Source organism: Ranitomeya variabilis, chromosome 3 (assembly GCF_051348905.1).
Source record: "Ranitomeya variabilis isolate aRanVar5 chromosome 3, aRanVar5.hap1, whole genome shotgun sequence".
NCBI classification, from domain to species: Eukaryota; Metazoa; Chordata; class Amphibia; order Anura; family Dendrobatidae; genus Ranitomeya; species Ranitomeya variabilis.
Window position 1 is genome coordinate 703,763,085 of NC_135234.1, and position 24,629 is coordinate 703,787,713.

Genomic DNA, 24,629 nt, shown 5'->3' on the forward strand with positions numbered 1-24,629 from the left:
ACTCCTAGTAGTCCACAAAAATAAAGAGGATTGGCCAACCAATTGTAACTAGAAGGACGGTAAAACTCCAGAAAGAACAAAATGTATTTTAAAAGCATAAAAATGTGTATGAAAAAAATCAAATAAGAATTAATTGCCATGAAAAAAGTCCTCTCTGCCTCTAGCTCCTTTATTAATCACATTCCAGCACCAGACGCTGAGAGTACATCAAACTGCACCAAATCCTTTTCACATGACAAGCTCATAAATTATTCAACTCATTAGTATCACCAAGAGGAATAGAAATAGCATCAGTGTAAAAGACACATAGAAGTGGAAAAGGGTCAATGTAAAGTTTCATAGGCTGATCTCCATGTGTCCAAACTTCAAATAGACAAACACATCTACACATCTGCTTTTTGAAAAGTGAACCGGAGCGAATACGAAAGTACAAAATTGTTGTGTTTCTAAGGTTTTATAAACTAAATCCAAGCAGTATGGAAAAATCACTCAGAGCACACACAGCTAACTTAATATAGTGACTGAAAGCATGGATCATCATACTGACCGTATTCAATGGCAGCTTTTAATCTGGCATCGGAATGAGTGGAACCAAATGCATTGCGCACAAAGCGTCTCCTCCTTCGCAAGTCGTCTTCCCAATAATCCAGTCTCCAGAAGTCATGGAGTTGACTAAAAGAAAAAATATGAAATAATGAAACAACAAGCCTGATACATCAAGAATTATGCAGAACTTCAATTGTCCAGTCATCAAATTGCCCTGACCATACAGTACTACTGCTATGTTTTGGCCCAGCTTAAGGGGCATAAAGACTGTTGCCTGAACCCACCGATATTGATGAGTCCAGCCGACCATCTAATCTGTATGGGGAGCACCGACCAAGTGATGCTCAGGAGAGATGTTGATAATGCATGTCCAGTTTTGGACTGCCAATCGTATTTTTCTCCATGAGATAATCTGACGACCAATGTGTCAGTCAGAAGCTTTCTCATAGAGAACACAGGAGCACTTGGTGGAACGAGAGCTCGTGTATGGGAGAGTTGTCTGACATAGCTGTTGGCCAAACAATGAGCCAAAACATTGTTCATCAAATAGCCATCTAGTGTGTAAGGTCAGCCTAAAAGCCTCGTCACTGACAGATGGGTTCACACAATTTGATCAAACTGTGCGCTAAGTATAGTCAACGTAGCAGTAATGTAGTTCACATGTCATATATTCAATGATTACATACGCTCAGAAAGAAGTTGTATTTGTTTGCTTGTATACCACATGTTAGTTTCATATCTTACAATAAAGCTCCTGGTCTCCAACGTGGAATCTGTAACAGGACCGCAGTTTATCATGGGACATTTAAAATAATGGTCTCTTCACATGTTTAAGGCTTCAGGGCCTGGATGTGACCGCTACCATTGCACTACCTCCATCATAGGACCCTAGTATTTGAAGTGTTAAGTCTGAACAGGTTTTTAGCATCTGAATTTATCATAATATATTTCTTGGCAATGCCTTTATGGAAGGGATTCTCTGATGTGAGACATTTCCATCTTGAACAGGAAGGACATAGTTCCATGAAATTCCATGAAAATCTGAAAGCTGGGAGTTCCAAATGTGGGACCATCACTTGCCTGGTTGACAAAAATCGCTCATAATGGAAGGTTTAAGCCTTAGATAAAGGGGCTATCCCACAACAGACATTTCCCTATGGGTCTCCCAATGATTAGCTCCTACTCTTCCACATGCCCAAAGTGAGAACTAATGGTGTATCGGAGGCGCTACAATCATAGTCTATAGGAATGGCAGAGATAGAGTACATGAGCTCTTGAATTGAGCCACAGACTGTGGTAGTACAAAGGGGTTATCAGTGAAAGTCCCAGGAGTACAGACCCCAGTGATCAGATATTTATCACTTATCCCGTGGGCAGTGAATATCCATGGTAGGAGAACTTCTTCAGATTAAACCAGAGTGCTTAATGGCCAAAGTAGAGGACAATACTCTCTTAGGAGACAATCCCTGGTATAAACTAGAATATAGTCTCTTGACAGCTTTAACAAGTGCTTGGAGTTTATCCAACACCGGGCATAAAACAATGCAGAGAACAATCATGACCGAGAGCTGATGGCCTTTGTATTTACATGTGAAATATCCTAAAGTAGCCAGTACTTAATGGCTTCTCGTACTGGTACAGAGCATTCATCACAAGCAGCCCATTTACTAATTCTGCATCAAATTACAAGTATTAATGACACGCAGCTTGTTTCCTTTACAGAGGTTTAACGCGCCTTGTAAATCAAAGAGAAAACCTTCTTATAAACAGTTTGCCTTTTCATGGCTACGGTCCCTCAGCAGCCTGGAATTTATAAGCAGAAAATATGACACATATGACTTTGGGGGGGGGGACATGATTAAAATACCGTGCTGAAATATTCATTGGAATAATTCCCCAATGCCCCCAGCAAGCTAAGGAAATTACTATTTTATTCATTATTAATAACACAGAATTAGAGTTGCAAGAAAATATTCCCGAGTGCGGTAATTGTTGTGGTGAATTATTACCCTTCCATTAATGTGCCGCCAACGGTTTATGGGCGCTAGTGAAAACAAACCATTTTGGGCCATGGCCACTTGCCGCTTAACCAGCCTTTGTGTTTTCTTATGCAAATTGCTTCATTCCTTGCTGGTAAATCACAGGCAGCACTAATAGCTGGTAACAATGATGTTCGACGGTGCATGGAACAATGTAAATATCACAGAAATCTTGTAATTATAGGCAACCACATAAAATAAATGTGTGTGTTCTCTGTAACAACAAGATACCTCAAGGTGGTTACAATAATGGCAAAAGTCAGAAGCAGACAAGTAAGACAATCAGGCTATGTGCACACGTCAGGATTTCTGGCAGAAATTTTCCTGACAAAAAACGGACATTTCTGCCAGAAATCCGCATGCGTTTTTACCGTGATTTTACCGCGTTTTTACTGCGACTTTACCACGTTTTTGATGCGTTTTTTTCCCAATGCATAGAAAAGCGGGAAAAACGCGAAAAAACCGTAAAATTAATGAACATGCTGCTTTTTTTTTTACTGCAATGCGAAAAAAACGCATCATGTGCACAAAAATTGCAGAATGCATTCTAAATCAGAGGTGTCAAACTGCATTCCTCGAGGGCCGCCAACAGGTCATGTTTTCAGGATTTCCTTGTATTGCACAGGTGATAATTTAATCACCTGCACAGAATGATTCCAGCACCTTGTGGAATGCTAAGGAAATCCTGAAAACATGACCTGTTGGCGGCCCTCGAGGAATGCAGTTTGACACCTCTGTTCTAAATGATAGGATGCATAATGCATGCGTTTTTATTGAGTTTTTATAGCGTTTTTATCGCGAAAAAACCTGAACGTGTGCACATACCCTCAAGACATTCAAGTATTAAAACAGGTAGCTTATTGTTACTGGCCTGAATGTACCCAGACAATCTTGATTTTTCAACACGAATACTGGCACATTTTTTACCAATCTAAGCAAAAAGGATGTACCGTAAATTATACAAAACTCCACCTATGACTTGACAGTTCATGTTCGATTTGTCCGAAGGTGGGGACAGTGACGCCAGCGCGGATTGGGTGCCGGGGTCACGTGTTACAACAACGGCACGAGAGCCGCGGGAACAGCCCTGGCACGGGCGGTGAATATAGGCTTTTTTATTTTATTGGAGCTAAACATTTAGATCAAGAAGTTCGAATGGAAGAGGATAGTGATGAGCAAGTGTGCTCGTTACTCAAGATTTCCGAGCATGCTCGGGTGATCTCCGAGTATTTGTGAGTGCTCGTATATTATGTTTGTGACGCCGCAGATGCATGAATTGCGGCTGTTAGACAACCTGAACACATGCAGGGATTGCCTGCTTGTTAGGGAATCCTCACATGTATTCAGGCTGTCTAGCAGCCGCAAATCATGCAGCCACGGCGACACAAACAATATACGAGCATGCCCAAGATACTCGGCGATCACCCGAGCAGGCTCGGAAATCTTGAGTAACGAGCGCACTCGCTCTTCACTAGAAGAGGAGGCTTACTGGCCAGTGAAAAAATGACAAGCGCTCGCTTTTGTTTCTTTGCTTTGTATAGCTAGTGATATGGACAATAAGCACGTTGGTCAGTGGTTAGCGCTATTGTCAGAGTGCTGGGGTCCTGGGTTCAAATTCAACTAAGGACAACATCTGCAAGGAGTTTGTATGTTCTCCCCGTGTTTGTGTGGGTTTCCTCCACGTTCTCCGGTTTCCTTCCACATTCCAAAGACACACTGATAGGGGAATTTAGATTGTGAGCCCCAAAGGGGACAGTGATGATGATTTCTGTGAGGCGTTGTGGGATATGATGGTGCTATATGAGTAAAATAACTAAGTAAAACAGAGGATTTAAACAATTGTCAATTTTCTGTTTAAAAACTTTAAATGCTTAAAAATGCAAGTAATAATCTTTCAGGTCCATTATTAGCATTAGTATATTATATACTCTTAAAAATATAATTAACATCGAACCGTAACTTATGTTCAATAGTTTATTGGAAGTCGCTGCTTTAAAAGAGGATCAATCAAGGTGACAGACAAAATAGAATTAGGGTATCTATATGTACTGTGAGATAGCGCTCACTAACAGGTAGGGGAATACTCGCTCAGCAGAGGGATTAATGCACACGGGCACGGTTTTTCACTTTAACAGTCTATGCGGTTTATTAAAAAGTCATAAACAGTATCATGAACAGTCCTTTACACACTGTATCAGGACTTCACATTAAGTTGCGGTCACTAATCATGCTGGACCCCAGCCGACCAGTTACCATGGGTGACCGCACAGTTCATAACGCTTCTTAGTACTCGGCTTTAATACGGAGTCTCTAACTACGCCAGACTTCTCTGCCCAGTTTCCGCAGGAGACCACACGCCGAACAGTTCGAACGGGGATCACCAACTTGCCTGACAGACATACACTAGTCGGTTCCAGACCCACCGAAGGACGGTAGCTTCCCCCACACAGTAGCCGTCACCGGCTCTGCAAGTCCTTGGCCTCACCTCGTGCTCTTCAGGGATCCAGTCCTACTCCCAGGACCTCCCAACACAGAGGCCATTCAAGATCACAACACCACCAGGTGCTATTCAGGACGTCCATCCCCGGCTGGGACCGTCCAACACACAGGCCACTAGTGCCAAAGCCCCACCATGTGCTACTCAGGGAGATAGCACTCCCAACACATAGGCTTTTCCGGGACCTTGCATACGGACCATACAGATCCAAACACTCTCCAACATGTGACCCACACCCTGGTCACATTACATACTTGTAACCACTCCCATAGGTGTGTGTGTGGCTAGTTCGACCCGCCCAGCTCTCAGAACTAGCCTTGCCAGCCTCCCTCTAAAACAACACAATTACTTGTGGGACTACAGGTCCCAGTGCAACCTTACTTCAGGCTGACAGTGCAGAGTATCTTCCTCTGCAATACACATACCGGCCATTCACAATAATTCCGGACTTTGTCTCATCACCACAGTTATGCCTGCGACTTCCACGCATTCCATGGCCTCAATACGCCTCCATGCGTATTCTGGGGAGACTATGCAGCGCCCCCTACCTGTAGCAGGGGTCACTGCATCACAGTACAGATTTATGCCTGTAGAGGTTGCACCATACACAGCTGCCCGACTCTCCGCACATTAAGGGCCCATTCAGACATCAGCTTTTCTCGTATGAGTTCTGTCAGTCTTTTTCACTGATAGAACATGTATCTATTAAAGCCTATGGGTCTGTTCACATGTTCATGTACTTTGCTGATCGAGTGGTCAGATTTTGGTCCAAGTCTTGGATCAATCTCACCAATGCAAGTCAGTCCAGGATGCGGATGCCATCTGTGTACTCTTTGGTTTTCACTAGTGATGAGTAGTGTTGAGCGATACCTTCCGATATTTGAAAGTATCGGTATCGGATTGGATCGGCCGATATCAAAAAAATATCGGATATCGCCGATACCAATACCCGATACCAATACAAGTCAATGGGACACAAATATCGGAAGTGATCCTGGATGGTTCCCAGGGTCTGAAGGAAAGGAAACTCTCCTTCAGGCCCTGGGATCCATATTCATGTAAAAAATAAAGAATAAAAATAAAAAATATGGATATACTCACCCTCGGACGAGCCCTGGCTGTCACCGCTGCAAGCGTCTGCCTCCGTTCCTAAGAATGCAGAGTGAAGGACGTTCGATGACGTCGCGGCTTGTGATTGGTCGCGTGACCGCTCATGTGACTGCTCACGCGACCAATCACAAGCCGCGACGTCATCGCAGGTCCTACACTCACTGCATTCTTAGGAACGGAGGCTGCCGGTTGCACCGCTGAGGTCCAGGGGCCGTCCGAGGGTGAGTATATCCATATTTTTTATTTGTATTTTTTACATGAATATGGATCCCAGGGCCTGAAGGAGAGTCTCCTCTCCTCCAGACCCTGGGAACCATACGCACCGCACATGCCTGGGAGCTTATAGGAACTTCCGATTCCGATTTCCGATATCACAAAAATATCGGAACTCGGTATCGGAATTCCGATACAGCGAATATCGGCCGCTACCCGATATTTGCAGTATCGGAATGCTCAACACTAGTGATGAGCGAATATACTCGTTACTCAAGATTTCTCGAGCACGCTCTGGGGTCCTCCGAGTATTTTTTAGTGCTCGGAGATTTAGTTTTTCTTGCCGCAGCTGAATGATTTACATCTGTTAGCTAGCATAAGTACATGTGGGGATTCCCTAGCAACCAGGCAACCCCCACATGTACTTATGCTGGCTAACAGATGTAAATCATTCAGCTGCGGCAAGAAAAACTAAATCTCCGAGCACTAAAAAATACTCCCCCGAGCATGCTCGAGAAATCTCGAGTAATGAGTATATTCGCTCATCACTAGTTTTCACCAAATGTTTAACACGAGAAGCTTGAGAAACCTCCAGAATTATTTTTTTTTACAAGAAAAACTGATTAAACTCTGCTGGTAAAAATTGACATACTGAGCAAACACTGCTAAAAATCTGATCAAAAACACTGTTGAAACTTGGGCTATATTTTTCATAATAAAACACAAGGGAAAAAGATTCTGGGGTGTATTGGTAGACACCAAACAACTCTAGTGACCAGGGACAATGCTTTTGCCAAGGCGAATAAAATCATTTAATGCAATAAAAGAGACATAGATGCTCATGGTTAGAACATCATTTTGCCTCTGAACAAGTCACTAATTTGGCCACACTTCTACTGGAGCCAAAAATTGTACACAGTATTCTAAGGAGGACATACTGTAGCTGATCCAGAACAGCTAGAGAGAAGTGAGACCAGGGGTTTTACGGGAATGGGGTTCTTGCCTTCTTCTGGATCAAACTGTTACGTTATAGGTCGCGAGACATAATTGTGTCTTCTGTCATCCTCCTCCAATCACATCTTTTTCTGCAAGACAACATCATGGAGCAGTTACATGGAATGGCAGGTCATGCATGCCCCCTGCTAGAGGAACGGTTAGGGGATTTGGGAATGTTTAGCATGCAAAAGAAAAAAGACAGAGGAGACTTCATTGCTGTCTACAAATACTGTATCTCAAGGGCTGTCACACTCTGGAGGGATCATCCTTATTCTCATTTGCACATGGAAACACGAGAACCAATGGGATGAAACTGAAAGGGAGGAGACACATTAGATATTATAAAAAAACTTTTTGACAGTGAGGGTGATCAGTGAGTGGAACATGCGGCCACGAGAGGTGATGAGTTCTCATTCAATGGAAGACCTCAAACAGAGGCTGGACAGGCATCTGTCTGAGATGGTTTAGAGAATCCTGCATTGAGCAGGGGTTTGGACACAATGACCTTGGAGGTCCATTCCAACTAGTCGGACTACATATACCTGCCATCAATTCAGAACCATGACAATGAAGATAGCCAAGCACTCGGCTGGCATCCTAATAAGACATCCTGCTCCATTCAACTCCTCACCATTGTCTTGCAAATAGGGTAGAACCAGAGGAAAATGTGGAAAACTAGTCAACAATTCAGGTGATTGGTTGTGGTCCTAGCAGTGAGCCACATCAGTGGTTACCCAGGTTTACAAACTGCAAAAAAGGAGATCTAAAATACACACATCTTTGATCATATATTTTGGCAGAATGAATCTTTCTACCAACAAGGTCCTCCATGTAACGTGATCACTTAGAGGACCTTCTGCATGGTAATGGTCACATTTAATAAACTGTACAAAAGTTTGGATCAGTAACATAAGAAATCCAAAGTGACACTAAAGGGTAATTTTACCGCTGGTCAAATATTCCACATTAATTAATCCCTCTCGTTTAGTCTTTCTCATCTTCATCACAACTAAATGGGACCAAGTGGAAGGAAACGATCACTTACAGCTGAAAGATAAAAGTCATGACACTGAGACTGCATTAGGAAAATAGATCTAATGGCAATTCCCAAGCTTAAGAGCGCTGTATAAACCTGACACTACTACAGACAGCAAGTTGCGGCTATCATGCCTGGTGTTGATATGACCATGTACATTCCCATGAAATGGAATATACCAGTTACGCTCAAGTCATTTTTCAGCCCGCTCAATGACAACTATTTCTCTACGTCTCTCACCATAAGGTCTGCGTTATATTAAAGTTGCGACATAAGAAGGAAAAAAAATATGTTTCACTGAAAATCTGCATGAAAGGGTTTTCCTATAATTGACTTTTGTGACCTGAGAATAAAATGTGTCAGAAAAGGCAGAACACTGCGCTGACCCACGCCCGGTCATGAGAAAGTAGGGGCTGAGGCACAGCAGCGCTCCAGGCTGGGGTCTGAGGAGATAACAGGATCTCGTCCCTTACATTCTAGCAATTTGTGGCATCCCGGCGGTGGGTCCACCACGATCAGCTTGTAATGCCATAGCCTAATGATATGACAGCAGTGAGACATGACCATTAGGGGAACAAAGGATTGAGCATGTTGGAACACAACATGTCTAATCAGTTTGTATTCTAACCTCTGCAATCGGGATAGACTTGGGTGGCTCCATCTCCATTACATCTTTGGTTGGCTGATAAATCTTTAGCAGATTTATAATTAAGAACAGAAAATAGAAGGGAGCTGGGGTGGGAAATTGCCAGGGCCAACTGCTCCGGTATAATGTAATCAGATGGACAGGCAATGGGACGTAAGTTGGGATAGGCAATAGGCAGTTCTCCTGACCTTTTCTAATCTTGAGAGCCACATTCAGCTCTGAGAGACTGTTGCAAGCTTCATCCAGGACGCCCACTCTCCACATCCTGTAGTGACACCCAGACCCCCGATTACTGGTATGACGACAGTCAATGCTTCCCCACAGAAAGCACCTTATGCCACCTGCTCATTTTTGGGCAGTATACTTACATCCAGGAGTTCACCCTTTACTCACATTCACAATTCTCACATGAAGGCCTCCCACCAAACTATCGCAACCAGCTTCATCACACATCTAACCAATAGTACCATCCTATCTCCAGCTTCTGTTCAGGGCAATTCACAAAAGTCACCATCTAGAGACCTTCTCTTCATAGCAGTTTGCTAGACCTGATGCTAATGCAACAAGTTGGCAAACATGATGGCCCCGAAAGCCCCACATCTCAGACAAGCGAACCCCACATCACAGACCAGCGAGCCCCACATCACGGACCAGCGAGCCCAACATCGCGGACCCACGAGCTACACATCATAGATCCGCGAGTCACACATCATGGACTGGAGAGCCACACATCATGGAGGAGAGCCTCACATCATGGACCGGAGAGCCACACATCATGGACCGGAGAGCCACACATCATGGAGGAGAGCCACACATCATGGACCGGAGAGAGCCACACATCATGGGCCCGCGAGCTATCAACAACTTCTGGCAAAAATTATGGAATCACCGGCCTTGGAGGAAGTTCATTCAGTTGTTTAAATTTGTAGAGAAAAAGCAGATCACAGACATGGCACAAAACTAAAGTCATTTCAAATGGCAACTTTCTGGCTTTAAGAAACGATGAAAGAAATCAAGAACAAAAAATGAAATGTGGTAGTCAGTAATGGTTACTTTTTTTTTAACCAAGCATAGGGACACACATGGGCCAACGAGGTAAACTTCATGGCCAGCAAGCAACCTGTGGCTTCCAAGCAACTGGTTGGGGACCTCTGCACTAGAGGATGATATAGCACAAGAGGGGAGAGCATTTAGGTTACAATACAACATATGACCCACAGACGTGCTCAGTCATGTACATAAATAATACTGACTTGGCCCATGTACAGGCTGGGACTTCAATTCATCAATTCACGAGATTTACAGCGAATGTCTACCTGCTCACATATTCCCTTATCAGGAGCTTAATCAACTTCAGATTTGCACAGTGAAAAAAAGACTTTTTTAAGCTTTATAACCATGGACACAGGAACATGGCGAGACACAGGAGGTCAGGGCTCACAATGCACTGAGCCCAATTGCAGGGTCTTGACCTTCAACAAAGGTTCTTTTCAAGCCATCTGCAGCGCGATCTCACACCCTGGAACAGTTTACTTACAGATTATTAGTATGCTCAGTTCACAGAGGGAGAAATAATGGGGGCATGACTTTATAGTAGACACCAGGAAAATATAACTAATTACAGGAACATATCACAGGCAAATGTACAGTGGGGTTTGGAAACTGCCCCCAAAAGTCAGTTGCTTGGGACTCAAAAATGATGAAGCAAAGAAATAAGATAATAACGTAATAAAAATTGCCTTCAGCAGTAAGCGTCAATTAGGTAATTCCCCAAGGTACTTAAATTATTGAAATTTGTGTTTTCTTAAAGGGGTTCTAGGAAAATATCAATATTTTTGAGTAGGTACTTCTTCACCAACATTCTGCCAGTACTATAGGTGCTTAGACTTCCTCCGGGTCACTTTTCAGCATGCATTGCACTTGCCATTGTCCAAAGGCTTGCCTGCATAGAACTGAAAGCCTATAAGAGTGGGCAATTAATCTTAATCAGCATTATAGGTGCTTGAAATTCCTTCCTCTCACTTCTGGACAATGTCCAGTAGTTTGCCTTTTTACGATGCCACAAGTACCATGTTTGAGGCCAATGCCAAGAATGGATCGTTTTTTTTTTTTAATTAAACGATTCCAAAGTTTTGTTCTTTTAAAACCAGCATGAAAACTTTCCCAAAAACAGCACACGGGAAAGCATCCTGAGGCTATGCCCACCGCTGAACAACAGCAGAGGCAAAGGGGGTCCCTAGAGTTAGTTTTCTAAACTTTGTAGAGTTCACCGTCAAGTCTCTTCAAGATGCCTATTCCTATAAAACAAGCAAAAAAGGCATCATATTCCTATACAAGCGTGTGTCCTAAGACTGAAAGTGACAAGACGCCGTCCTTAGTACTCACACGAGGCAGCGCTATTGGTTACAACATGTCAATTTAATAACGCCACTAGAATTGGGGAAATGAAAAACAGAGCTATACATGGAAGGTCAATGTTTTCTGTAAGAGTTTCTACAGAATTTACAGAATTATATCTTGGGCACAACACAGCACATTCTGAGCACTACATGGCAGTACACGAGCTCTATCATTCTGCAGTATTCATCATACCGGGGCAGATCAATTACCGTATATGAGAAACTTCTCTTTGTTCCCGTTCACAAGGAAAAGAAAATCTGTTTAGTTTAAAAAAATAAATAAATGAAACTCTTTTAAAAGCAATTTGTCACCGAGTTTTTGTAACTCCATCTGAAAGCAGCATTATGTAAGGGCTGAGACCCTGTTTCCAGCGATGTTTCTATTACTGGGCTGCTTCCTGCAGTCTTTATAAAATCAATGTTTTCTCTGCTGTAGATCTAGCAGTTCTCTAAATGCTAAGCTCTGTTTAACCCCGCCCACACCTCTGATTGGTAGCTTTCTTTGTACACTGTGCATAGGCAGGAAGCTACCAATCAGTGATTGGGGTGTGGTTGGACTACCTGGCAGCAGGTTTACTAGACGTCTAGTGATAATACAGTGATTTTATAAAAACCACTCTAAGCAACCCAGTATGTGACACATTGCTGGAATCAGGATTTCTGCCCCTATTTTATGCTGGTCGCAGATTTGGTAGCAAACACCTAATGACAGATTCCCTTTAAGTGATGCGGCAAGGCAAACTAAACCATATAAGAGACACAAGCCATCCAGGCTCCCTTTTACGCTAAATTTTGGGACATTTATACTGTACATAAGAAAGACTATATTATTATTATTTATTATTATAGCGCCATTACTTCCATGGCGCATTACATGTGTTGCATCAGTTTCCCCAGCACTGCAATGAAAATAAGTGCAAACACCACAACTGATACATGGAAAATAACGCGAGTCAGTACAAGTTTGGTAGTACTAAACTTAGCATTAAAAAAAAAAAAATCTACTTTGCCAAGCAGTTTTGTAATCCAATATCCAGGGACTACATGTACCTTGGTTCACAATTAGGCAATGCTGCAGTTTCACAAGTAAGGAGAACATTGATGTATTTTTTTTGTGCAAAATCCAATAAAGCTCTAATATAATCCTTTTAAAAAGTTCTATGAGTATTATCCAGGAACAGACTAATCTCCTGATAATTGCCATAAATGCCGATAATCAAAGCAGGAACCATTTTAACCAGGGAGGCTGTTTTCAATCAGGCCGTCTGCAGTGCGCTTCACAATGACACAAACGCCGGGGACAGAACGGAGCGGGGTCTACAAATAAGCATGAAAAGCAATAGAAAGGCAGGGGCCACTTCAGAACTACTGGAAGTGTGGGATCCCAATAAATGCAAAATAAAAGATGCCACTAAGTGCACAGTTGGCATACCGCCGCTCACCATACGGTTCTTGTGGTGGCTTTCTCTACACCAAAAAGCAACTCTGCTGCGCTTCCTATAAAGGTAAATAATCAGTCTACACAGTGATGAGATCAAAGCCGAAAACACGCAGTTGGCCTTAGTCTGGTGAGGGGCCTAGGAAAACATTACCGTGTATACTGAGGAGACTTTCCCTGGTGTACTCTATGAATGCACAAACACAGCATGGTACACAGCAGTGACACACGCCTACAGGCCCCACATGATCCTTGTGCCTATGGGTCCATAATGACATCCATAAGACCTAAGGATGACAATACATATCACAGGCAGTTACAGATGACATTATAAAGCCATGTTCACACTTCGGATTGGTAATTCCATCTGTCCAGTTTTGATTTGTTTGAATAACTGATGGAAACAGAAGGACGCCATTACTCATTATGGAGCCCGATTGGGTTCAGTTAGGTGTCAATATTAGGAAAAGAAAAATTTCTGAATTACACGCTTTTTCTTCCATTCTAAAAGAAATCTGACACATAATGGTACCCAGATAGACCCCATAATAATCCGTGGGGACCACCCTCTGCTTCTATTCATATCCGTTTTGACACCATTTTTAGATTATTTTTGTTGACTGTGCTTCAAAATGGAACAGACAAATTACATATCTGATTGGAAGTGTGAACAGGGCCTAAGTATAAAAGAAGGTTGGTTTTATAGATTTACATTTTAAAGCAATTACCTACATAACTTATCCAACATTGGCATATGGCCAGATTAGACATCGATATCTGTGATAATGAGCTGAACAGAGAAACCGATTGTCCCCTGTACAATATGTCACCACATAATACATACATGCATTACATGTCCCTGATGAAGCTGTGAGTGGGTGAAACACGCAGGAAAGCAGCTTTCAGGAAATCTAAGATTGCGAGTTACAGATGTTCTATTGGATGAGACGGCATTTGGGCATGCTCACACAGGGAGGTACACTGGATTCCCGGGGTGGAAAGTTCTCATGGGATTACAGTACCAAAGCACATGAGATTTACAAATCTAATCCACATGCTGCAGAAAAATCAGGACAGAGACATGGCAATTTCCACTGCGGATTTCAGCCTGTGCAACGTATAGTATAAAAGACATAGAAAATCCACAAACGTACAACAAATCAGGATGTGATTTTGTCGAGGATTTGGCCCATTTTTTTCCACTCTGGGCATCCCATTAAGTAGGACGATTTCTCCACCTTACACCAGTAGAAATATTTAAGAGGTACCAAAAATCAAGCCAGAACATGGTCACCAACACCTCTGCACCAGTGCATACACTTCATCCAAGAAATGGAATCTGGTATATTTAAAATTTAGCATTTCTAATAAATAAATAAAAAGGTAACGCCATTTCTCCCCATACTTTTTCCTTCAGTGATTTCTAACAGTCTACAGATCTAAGGTATGGTACCGCCAACCCAGAGAAGGAGCTAAACCCAACCCTAAAGCATGCATTGTTTTAACATGAGCAAACAATAGCTTCCGGAGATCATTTACAACAAGAAAAGACTGATACAATTACGGGAAATGACTATATACGGCTTTCATCTGCCGTATCTTACACCCTAGAATTCACTTCACTTTTCCGCTGTGAACAGCAAAGGGCCAGCTGGGGCTAGGCAAAGGGCCAGCTAGGGCTAGGCAAAGGGTCAGCTGGGGCTAGGCAAAAGGCCAGCTAGGGCTAGGCAAAGGGTCAGCTGGGGCTAGGCAAAGGGCCAGCAGGGGCTAGGCAAAGGGTCAGCTGGGGCTAGGCAAAGGGTCAGCTGGGGCTAGGCAAAGGGCCAGCAGGGGCTAGGCAAAGGGTCAGCTGGGGCTAGGCAAAGGGCCAGCTAGGGCTAGGCAAAGGGTCAGCTGGGGCTAGGCAAAGGGCCAGGAGGCTAGACAAAGGGCCAGCTGGGGCTAGGCAAAGGCGCAGCGTCTGCACACAGGTCACAATGAAGGCTGATCTGCCAGAAAATGAAATGGCTATTAGGGATTAGACGGCAGGGAGGGAAGCTGAAAAATGCACACAAACCAGATTCTGCAATGAGGAAAACAATCCTTATTCTACAAGGAACTGAACTGCCAAAAGAACAGTGGATCTGGATGATGACAAAATTAAAGCAACATTGCTCCATACACAGAATTATTAGCAGAAAACAAACAAGTTAGATATAAAATATAGTGCCCTGGAGTCAAACAAAAAAAAAAACAAAAAACAGCATTTCACTCACAATTCCCAGATGTGGGGACAGGAAATTTATGACAGCTCACTGAAAAGCAAGGTCCCCATTGTAAAAACTTGTGCATTTATTTGGCTAAGGATAATCATTGAAGTTGACCTTTCCCCTAACATTTCTCAGCTGTGTTAAAATGATCTAAAACCATTGCCAGATTTTCTTTAAATAACACTGATTACCCAGAAGGAGGAGAAGAAAAAACCTCATAGCCCCAGGGCCGTATCATGCTACTTGCACGTACATACCGATAGGTTTTCAGCAACACCACACAACCTCTGCTTAAGAGTCACTGACGTAACAGGATACGGAGCGCTAAGAAAACTCCAGCCAAGGAATCTTGTGCTTTCTATGGACTGGGATGTATGGGGAAGAATAGCCCACGACTGATTTGCTTGATCTTTTTTTTGTAGATTTACTCAACAGATTAAACATGAATAGAAAGGATCAAAGAGGACTGGGCGAAATTACACTGCGCCACAAGCACCGATATGGCCTCATAATAGCCCCATTACATTGTAGCACTATGTATCGTGAAAAATGACACTGGGGACAGTAAAAAAAAAAAATCACAATTTTCTTTATATAACAAATGAAAACTTGTCCTGTATCAAAAGCCAAACTTAGATCTGCCTGTACAGAACACATTATTTGCTTATAAAAAGGCCTCATTCAGATGCCAGTGATTTTTCTCATACATAAAAAAGTGGCCAATTCTCTTGGTTTTGGATCAGATTTTCACCAATGATTGGTCAGTGTGTCAATTGTTTATCATCAGAGTTTCAGCAGTTTTTCTCATGACAAAAAAAGAAACCCGATGGAGGTTACTCAAACTTCTCCTAGACCAGCATGGCATTGAAGTCACGCGCCGCCCATGGCTGGCACGCGGAAATCCTCTGCAGGCTACAGAAGAGGACGCCGGAGGCAAGAAGAATTGGTTTTTGTTTTTTTTAAATGAGTTGGAAAACAGCTGCAGAGTATTATACCATGAAGGGGCCCAGGATGGGGGACAGTATTACAGGAAGGGGCCCAGGATGGGGGCCATTATAACAGGAAGAGGCCCAGGATGGGGGACATCATAACAGGAAGAGGCCCAGGATGGGGGACATCATAACAGGAAGAGGCCCAGGATGGGGGACATCATAACAGGAAGAGGCCCAGGATGGGGGACATCATAACAGGAAGAGGCCCAGGACAGAGAACATTATTACAGGAAGGGGCCCAGGATGGGGGAGATTATAACAGGAAGAGGCCTAGGACAGAGGACATTTTTACAGGAAGTGGCCCAGGATGGGGGGACATTAACAGGAAGAGGCCCAGGACAGGGGACATTATTACAGGAAGTGGCCCAGGATGGGGGGACATTAACAGGAAGAGGCCCAGGACAGGGGACATTATTACAGGAAGGAGCCCAGGATGGGGGACATTATAACAGGAAGAGGCCTAGGACAGAGGACATTATTACAGGAAGGGGCCCAGAATGGGGAACATTATAACAGGAAGAGGCCCAGGACAGGGGACATTATTACAGGAAGAGGCCCAGGACAGGGGACATTATTACAGGAAGGGGCCCAGGACAGAGAACATTATTACAGGGAGGGCCCAGCATGTGGGACATTATTACAGGAAGGGGTCCATTTATGGGGGACATTATAACAGGAGGGGCATCAGATGGGGAATATTATGCATGGAAGGAACCTAGCATGAAATACATTATTACTTGATGGAGGTTAGAACAGGGAACACTATAAGTGATAAGGGCCAAGGATGAGGGGACATTATTACAGTAAAGTGCCAGAATGGGGACAGTATTACATGAAAGAGTGAATGCGTATGTTTTTATAGGATCTAGAATGGTACAATACCCTATACATCTGACCAACATGGAGGTTCAAATTTTGTACAGGAGTCCATGGTATTCTTAAAAAAAATAAAAATAAAAAATTGAACAAGTTTCTGTATTTTAGTGCAGATTACTTGGCTACAAAAATGCACAGCCATGTGAACAGCCGAGACTTCAGCAATGTAAAAGTTCCTCTATGTTAAAATATATGAAGACATTGTGCTCTGGTCAGGAGACCTGCGACCAGGTCATACTTCAGTCGGGAGACCTACGGCCAGGTCATGCTTCACTCGGGAGACCTGAGGCCAGGTCATGCTTCACTCGGGAGACCTGAGGACAGGGTCATGCTCCACTCAGGAGGCCTGCGGCCAGGTCATGCTTCACTCGGGAGACCTGAGGCCAGGTCATGCTTCACTTGGGAGACCTGAGGCCAGGGTCATGCTTCACTCGGGAGACCTGCGGCCAGGTCATGCTTCACTGGGGAGACCTGCGGCCAGGTCATGCTCCACTCGGGAGACCTGCGGCCAGGTCATGCTTCACTCGGGAGACCTGAGGCCAGGTCATGCTTCACTCGGGAGACCTGAGGCCAGGTCATGCGTCACTCGGGAGACCGGAGGTCAAGTCATGCTTCACTCGGGAGACCTGAGGCCAGATCATGCTTCACTCGGGAGACCTGAGGCCAGGTCATGCTTCACTCGGGAGACCTGAGGCCAGGTCATGCTTCACTCGGGAGACCTGAGGCCAGACAGAGCATTGCGGTAATCTGACAGAGATCCACGGATGTCTGCATGAGCCCTTTAAGTGTTCCTGTCAGCTAAGAAATTCAGTGTAATCAATGGGCAGAAAATTATAGAGCAGAAAAAGCTGAGTAGGTTTATGGGAGGACCAGCCTCTCGGACTAGTCATCTTAGTCGCATGGCCTTGGATGGCTTTTCAAAGTATGCTTTCTTGGAAAACCTGCAGTGTTTTAGAGCAAAATATAAATGGCTGCAATAACGCTACTGGAGTTGGATTCATGTTGCCTGTGGCTCGGACAGAATTAACCTATCAAGTTCTCTTTAAAGCACCAGTACAGCATTTTTTTTTAATTTTACCGCTGGAGTGGTGCTTTTAATCTAAGGTCCCTGACCCTACTCTTGTACTCACCTGCCGCCGTCTTCCCCTTCCACCCCCGCCGCTCCAGTGAGTCTCCAGCAATTTGTGACCTGCCGGATTGCTCCAGTGTTTCATGGATTGAGCCGGAGGTCACAACTAAGTATAAGTTTATGAAAGCCTTGTTCTAGCTCTTAGACTTGAAATGAGAGCTTGTGACGCAACGTCTGCATTCTGGGATAGTCACAAGATGGCACGGCAGGACCAGAGCAGCACCGACAAAAGGTGGATACACTGGAGGGTGAGTATAAGATCGGGGACAGAGACCTTACATTAGAAACATCTGAAAAAACACACAAAAAAAAGCAGGAATGGTGCTTTAAGAGGATCATGGAGAGAACTTGGAGGACTCTACACAATAGAACTATTTTTATTAGACGTTTCACTTCCCTGAACTTGGCAAAGTACAAGTTTACCTATCGGCCACACGACGGATCCAAGATGTGACCGTCCTTCACTACAGATTAATTAAACCAGTGGATACAGATGATTATAGCAGTCCTGTGACAGTGACAACAACTGGAGAGATGATTTTGCCAGAATGTAATTATGCAGAGCTTGAGCGTTCCCATTTATCAGAACTGAGAGATGACACTCACTGCTAGGAAAGGGAAACGGTTTTTCACATGCTGCCATATAGATCAATACACAGCACATTTCCCCCAAGCAAAAAGTAATTATATGACTGCAAACTTCACAATCAATACGGAGTCAAACCAACAGTGTGTGTGTGCAGGCATGAAGGTAAGTCATGCTGTCAGCTGTCAGTGCCTACGATTAGGAAAACACACAATGGGCAGGAAGAGGACCAACACCCGCACACTGCGAGGGGTTAACTCACAATGGGCTCACCTCTACAATATTCTAAGATTTAAAGAACGGGCTTTCCTTAGACCAATAAATGTCCAGAAAGGGTTTAAGTCTGGATTTAGTCATCATTACTCAATTAACCAGAACTGAAACAGTTGTTCTTTAACACCCTGAATTGCAGCTGTCTTTATGTTGAGGCAATTACAAGAAACCTTGTTTTCTGAGAGACTAATGACCTTTCTGGTAAAACCTGATCATTTTGGAGTATATATAATTCTGAGAATAAATTGTAATATAATCTTTGGAGCAGAAATGCTAAAGTGTTTGTGTTATCATTTTCACATTGACAAAATCTAAAAGTCATTATTCATGTAAAGATTTTTAATAACTTAATTTTGTCTCACCAGGTGACTATTGTAAGATTTATTTAAACTAAACTTTTTAATGCATTAATGCCTGCGCAAAGCAGAAAGGTATTCTCACAGTACAGTGCCATTGGCAATTACACTGCAAGATAATCGGGAATGAGCGTTGTTAAAACCATTGTTGTGCCACCATTATCTTGCCTTGTAAACAGGCTGCCGAGCAGCTAATGAACAAACAAAACCACTTGTTCGTCGGGTGAAATGATCTTTTGCGCAACGTAAAATATCAAGATTCTCGGCAGCGCATCGTCCTGTGTAAATTGGAGTCGCGCTGCCGAGAACCTGGCAGCTTCTGTGTGCATCGTTTGCTTTGAAAAGGCAAGGTACCGCCAAACGATGAAAGTTTAGAGGACAGTAATAATATTGTGCTGCCGGTCGGTATTTGTAAACATGTAAGATGTGGACTGGGGTGGGCTCCCCAGGATACAGCAAAGCCGTGGACAAGGAAAGCAGTAAACACCAAACTTGCCAAATTAACTTTTACTGTTAGAGTGCGTTTTCAGCAACCAACAAAATGAAACACATTAATACACACCACGTCAGGCCTGACCAGGACCCATTGTGCTGAGTCACTCCGCAGGCCCACAGATGCGGACTACGATACTATAATTTACCTAATCCTGCACCCGCCTGGTGCGGCTACCGAGCGTTTACCTGGAATAATCAGATGAATGCTGGGGCGGACTATTGGTGATGCAGCTCACAAACTTAACATAACTACGCTAACACCCCCCCCCCCCCCCCAGGTGAAACTCAGTTATTGCATTATACACCGTTATGTTCACTTTAGGGACCGCGTGAGGACACTGGGCAGCTCCTCAGATCACCTCTATATACTTCAGTAGATTCCGCTTTAAGGCTGTGGTCTCTTTAAGGCACTAGTGGTTCAGCAAGTGGAGTCTAATGGGCACCGATGCCTTCAAGTACCCGTATCCGTCTGTTTGAGTTTGGCACAAAACTGCATGCGCGTGCACTCTCCCAATGTAATTCTCGCGGTTGGCCTGAGCTCAGGACTTACAGCATCCGCCTGGATCACAATCCTCGGACTGACAGTCGGGCTCTCCTTATCTGAGAGTGACAGCTGCATAGAAATACATCACGCTGTCACGCTCCGGTCAGGAGAGGTGCCGGGCCAGTCCGTGCACTGCAATGTGATCCTCACAAGAGAAATACGCCATCTGTGCCCTAAAGGTCCTGCACACAAGTGTAAGGCTGGTTTCACATTAGCGTTTCCCTGATCTGCGGATGGCTGCGGACTTCCTCAGTGAAGCCCCACCCTCGGCCACACCTCTGCCACTAGCTCCGCCTACTTCTGCAGGCCGCCCGCATGCGGCCTGCGTACCTATCTTTACCATTAGGTACGCAGGTCGTGCGGCTGTATGCGGAGGCTGCCGCATGCGTCGTTTTGACTATGCGGATAAAAAAAAAATGCTACAGGCTGCGTCCTACGCTGGTCGCCGCATCGTCAAAACGACGCATGCGGCAGCCTCCGCATACAGCCGCACGACCTGCGTACCTAATGTTAAAGATAGGTATGGAGGTCGCATGCGGGCGGCATGCAGAAGTAGGCGGAGCTAGCGGCGGAGGTGCGACCGAGGGCGGGGCTTCACGGAGGAAGTCCGCAGCCGTCCGCAGATCAGGGAAACGCTAATGTGAAACCAGCCTTAGCACAGTCCTAGAGGAGCTACAGGGGAAACAGCGGCCTCTTGTGCCTGGTGGTTAGTACTGCAGGCAACAATGTTCTCAATGTCCATGTACATTACTACTGAAATAGAACAGCAGCTGCAAATTACATGCAAACGATTAACGGTGGGTGATGGTCAGCGGCCTATTCCCCATCACCTCACACACAGACCTAGAGGCTTTCTCATCTTCCATTTCCATAGAATAGTCAGGGTATGCTATTATGGAGACAGATGGTTAACAAAGGCAGCCTACTCCCCATGTATATTCCTTTATACATGGCTACTACTGAGTTACAGGCAGAGTGAGAGCAAAAGGGTTAAAAAATATTAGTTGGATGATAGTTACTATTTGCTGTTTTGTCCATTGTTTGCCTATTTATAATTAATGTATACTAACATGTAAATTAATAATATGCTAATAATGTTGATATATACTACACTGTTACTAAATTTTATTATTTTATATTCTGTATTGCTGAGTTTTCTAATTTGTATTGTTCCTTCCCTTATCCCAGTTTATCTCTGTTATTCTGTTTTCCTTCCACTTTCCCCCACTTAAAATTTAAAAGTTAATAAAAATATTTGAACAAAAAAAAATATTAGCTGGAAATATAAATAATGTAATTCATTTGTAAACAGAACGAGAAATATAATCCTGGATAACACATAAGATTCCATCACTATATAGGTTCAAACGGCATCAAAAGTCTAGAAACTGAAGTGTTTTGTTCAATACTAGACACAATGAAACAAGCCACAAAATAAAAAAAAAAAATGAAATTTACTTAACTTTGCCTACCACACACACAAAAAAAATATCTGATTTTACTATACATATACAAAATATATATATATTTTTGCTAGGCTGCATGCTACAATCCAATTCACTAGGTTACAGAAGATTAAGGTGCAGAAAAAAAAATTCATTATGTTAGTTTGGGAGAAAAATCTGACATGCAATTTTCAGGCTGATTTATCAGTGGAAAGCTAAATTTGATAGTTTGGCATTCCCGAGATCAGGCAATATGAGAATGCCGTTACAAAGCCTTTCCTCCTGACTTAGCCACGTGGATCAATACGACCCTATACTGTTTCAATTTTGCAAATATTGATTTTCTGATATAAGCAGCACAGAAACATCTATCATGAACTATATAAAAAGAGAGGCTTCAGATAGGTCATACGGGTCCCTCTATATTTTTATTTGCAGTCCTTTAGACCCCTAAAAAACAGAACATTTATTATACCCGAATTATGAGAGTCGAGCACAAAACCAATCAAGCATTTGCTGAGTACGATATGATGAGGTAGAAATCAAGGGCATTACCCAATTTGCGAGTGCGTGTGTGCGTGCGTGCGTACACACATGGACAAAAGTATTGGGACACACTTCTTAAAGCACCACTCCAGCCTTTCTTTTCCAATTCCTTGGTTAAAGCGGACATATGTAAGTGTAATGCATATAATATTACTTACTCACCGGTTAGCATTGTCATCTATTTTCAATCCCATTCCAGTACCACGCAACAGCTTTTCTAGCCGGCTGGATCACTATGTTCTGGATGTCACTTTTCCTAATACAAATCTATGAGACTCAGAGAACAAAGCCACAGAGCCTCGTTCTGTATTCCCAGAGAATTGTATGCAGAAAATGTTGAAAAGTGACCTGTGCTTCTCACAGCAACCACTGTGTGACTTGGCAGGTCACAACATGGTGCCAGAGGGAGCCTGAAGGTAGGCGAACATGGCTACCGGTGAGTGTGTGACTACATGCATTACATTCACATACGTGATCCCTAACTAAGGGATTAAAAAAACAAATCCTGAAGTGGTGCTTTAATTATTGAATTCAGGTCTTTTATTCAGTCCCATTGCCACAGATATATAAAGTTCAGCCCCTAGCTGCGCCGTCTGCTTTTACTGACATGGCTTGTTCTAAAGAGCTCACTAAACTTGAGTGTAACTGGACGCCATTGCTGTAATAACTCTTTTCTTGAAATTTCTTCACTCAAAAAGTTGCAGAATGGGAGTTGTCGAGTGCTGAGACACAAAGTGGCCAACACTCTGTTGACACCATAACTGCAGAGTCCTCTGGTATTAACACAAAATGCGTGAGCCAGGAGCTTCATGGCATTGATTTACATGGCAGAGAAAAAAAAGATGCTTGCTAGCCTTACATCACCAAGCACAGTGCCAAGTGACAGATATACAGTTGTGTGAAAAAGTGTTTGCCCCCTTTCTGATTTCTACTTGAGTGCATGTGCTGCTGACAATGATTTTTGTATTGGTATTAAAGATGGAGTCAATGTGGCTGAATTACAACAATTCTGCACAGATGAGTGGGCCAAAATTCCTCTAGCGTTGTAAAAGACTCATTGCCAGTTATCACAAATGCTTGATTGCAGTCGTTGCTGCTAAGGGTGGCTCAACGAGTTATTAGGTTTAGGGAGCAATCACTTTTTCACACAGGGCCCTGTAGGTTTGGATTTCTTTTTCCCTTAATAACAATAAAGACCTTAATTTATAAACTGCATTTTGTGTTACTTGCATTTTCTTTGTCTAATATTTAAATTTGTTTGGTGATCTGAAACATTTAAGTGTGACAAACATGCAAAAGAATAGGAAATAAGGAAGGGGGCAAACACTTTTTCACACAACAGTAGTTGTCCTGTCTTTAATGCCAATACAAAATCATTGTCAGCAGCACATGGCACTCATGTAAATATGGGTGAGCTGCCGGCAATAATTAAATCACATCCATATAACTGATGGTTCACCTGCAGATGATAACCTCATGTCAATAGAGCTAAACGTCCAACCTGGGTTTGTTAGAGGCAGACTATCTCCCTTTATAAATAGGTCATTTAGCAGAGATGCAGCAGGTGCAGGAGTCACAGTCACACCTGGGCCCTTGTGCTAAGGGTCCCCAAGACCTTTCTGCTACACAAAGCATTAGTATTACAAATGGAACATTTCAGGTTGCTCAGACACTCATATTTAAGTCACACGTTGTCCATTTCCTTGTGATCCTCCTTGAGATTGTTCTACTCCTTCATTGGAGGTCAGCTGTGTTTAATTAAACTGATAGGACTTGATTTGGAAAGACAAATACCTGTCTATAGAAGACCTCGCAGCTCACAGTGCATGTCAGACCAAATGAGAATCATGAGGTCAAAGGAACTGGCCAAGGAGCTCAGAGACAGAATTGTGGCAAGGCACAGACCTGGCCAAGGTTACAACAGAATTTCTGCAGTACTCAACATACCTAAGAGCACAATGGACTCCATAATCCTTAAATGGAAGATGTTTGGGACCACCAGAAGTCTTCATAGACCTGGCCGTCCAGCCAAACTGAGCAATCGTGGGAGAAGAGCCTTGGTGAGAGAGGTAAAGAAGAACCCCAAGATCACTATGGCTGAGCTCCAGAGATGCAATAGGGGATAGTATCACGGAAGTACCGCACTTCATTTATAGGAAAAGCTGGAATCTAGGCACGTAGTATATTGCCCCTATGGTACAAAATAGATCTGGCCCCA

At 43.5% G+C, this 24,629-nt stretch overlaps 1 protein-coding gene across 6 annotated transcripts in view; it reads right to left on the reverse strand.

Moving 5' to 3' along the window:
* NBEA (neurobeachin) overlaps nucleotides 1-24,629 on the reverse strand; it is an 838,139-nt gene that overhangs the window by 302,890 nt on the left and 510,620 nt on the right. For all 6 annotated transcript variants that reach the window (XM_077298228.1, XM_077298226.1, XM_077298223.1 and 3 more), the window contains one exon: nucleotides 548-672. In XM_077298228.1, the coding sequence (XP_077154343.1) occupies nucleotides 548-672 (125 nt within the window). The remainder of the gene's footprint in view (nucleotides 1-547; nucleotides 673-24,629) is intronic.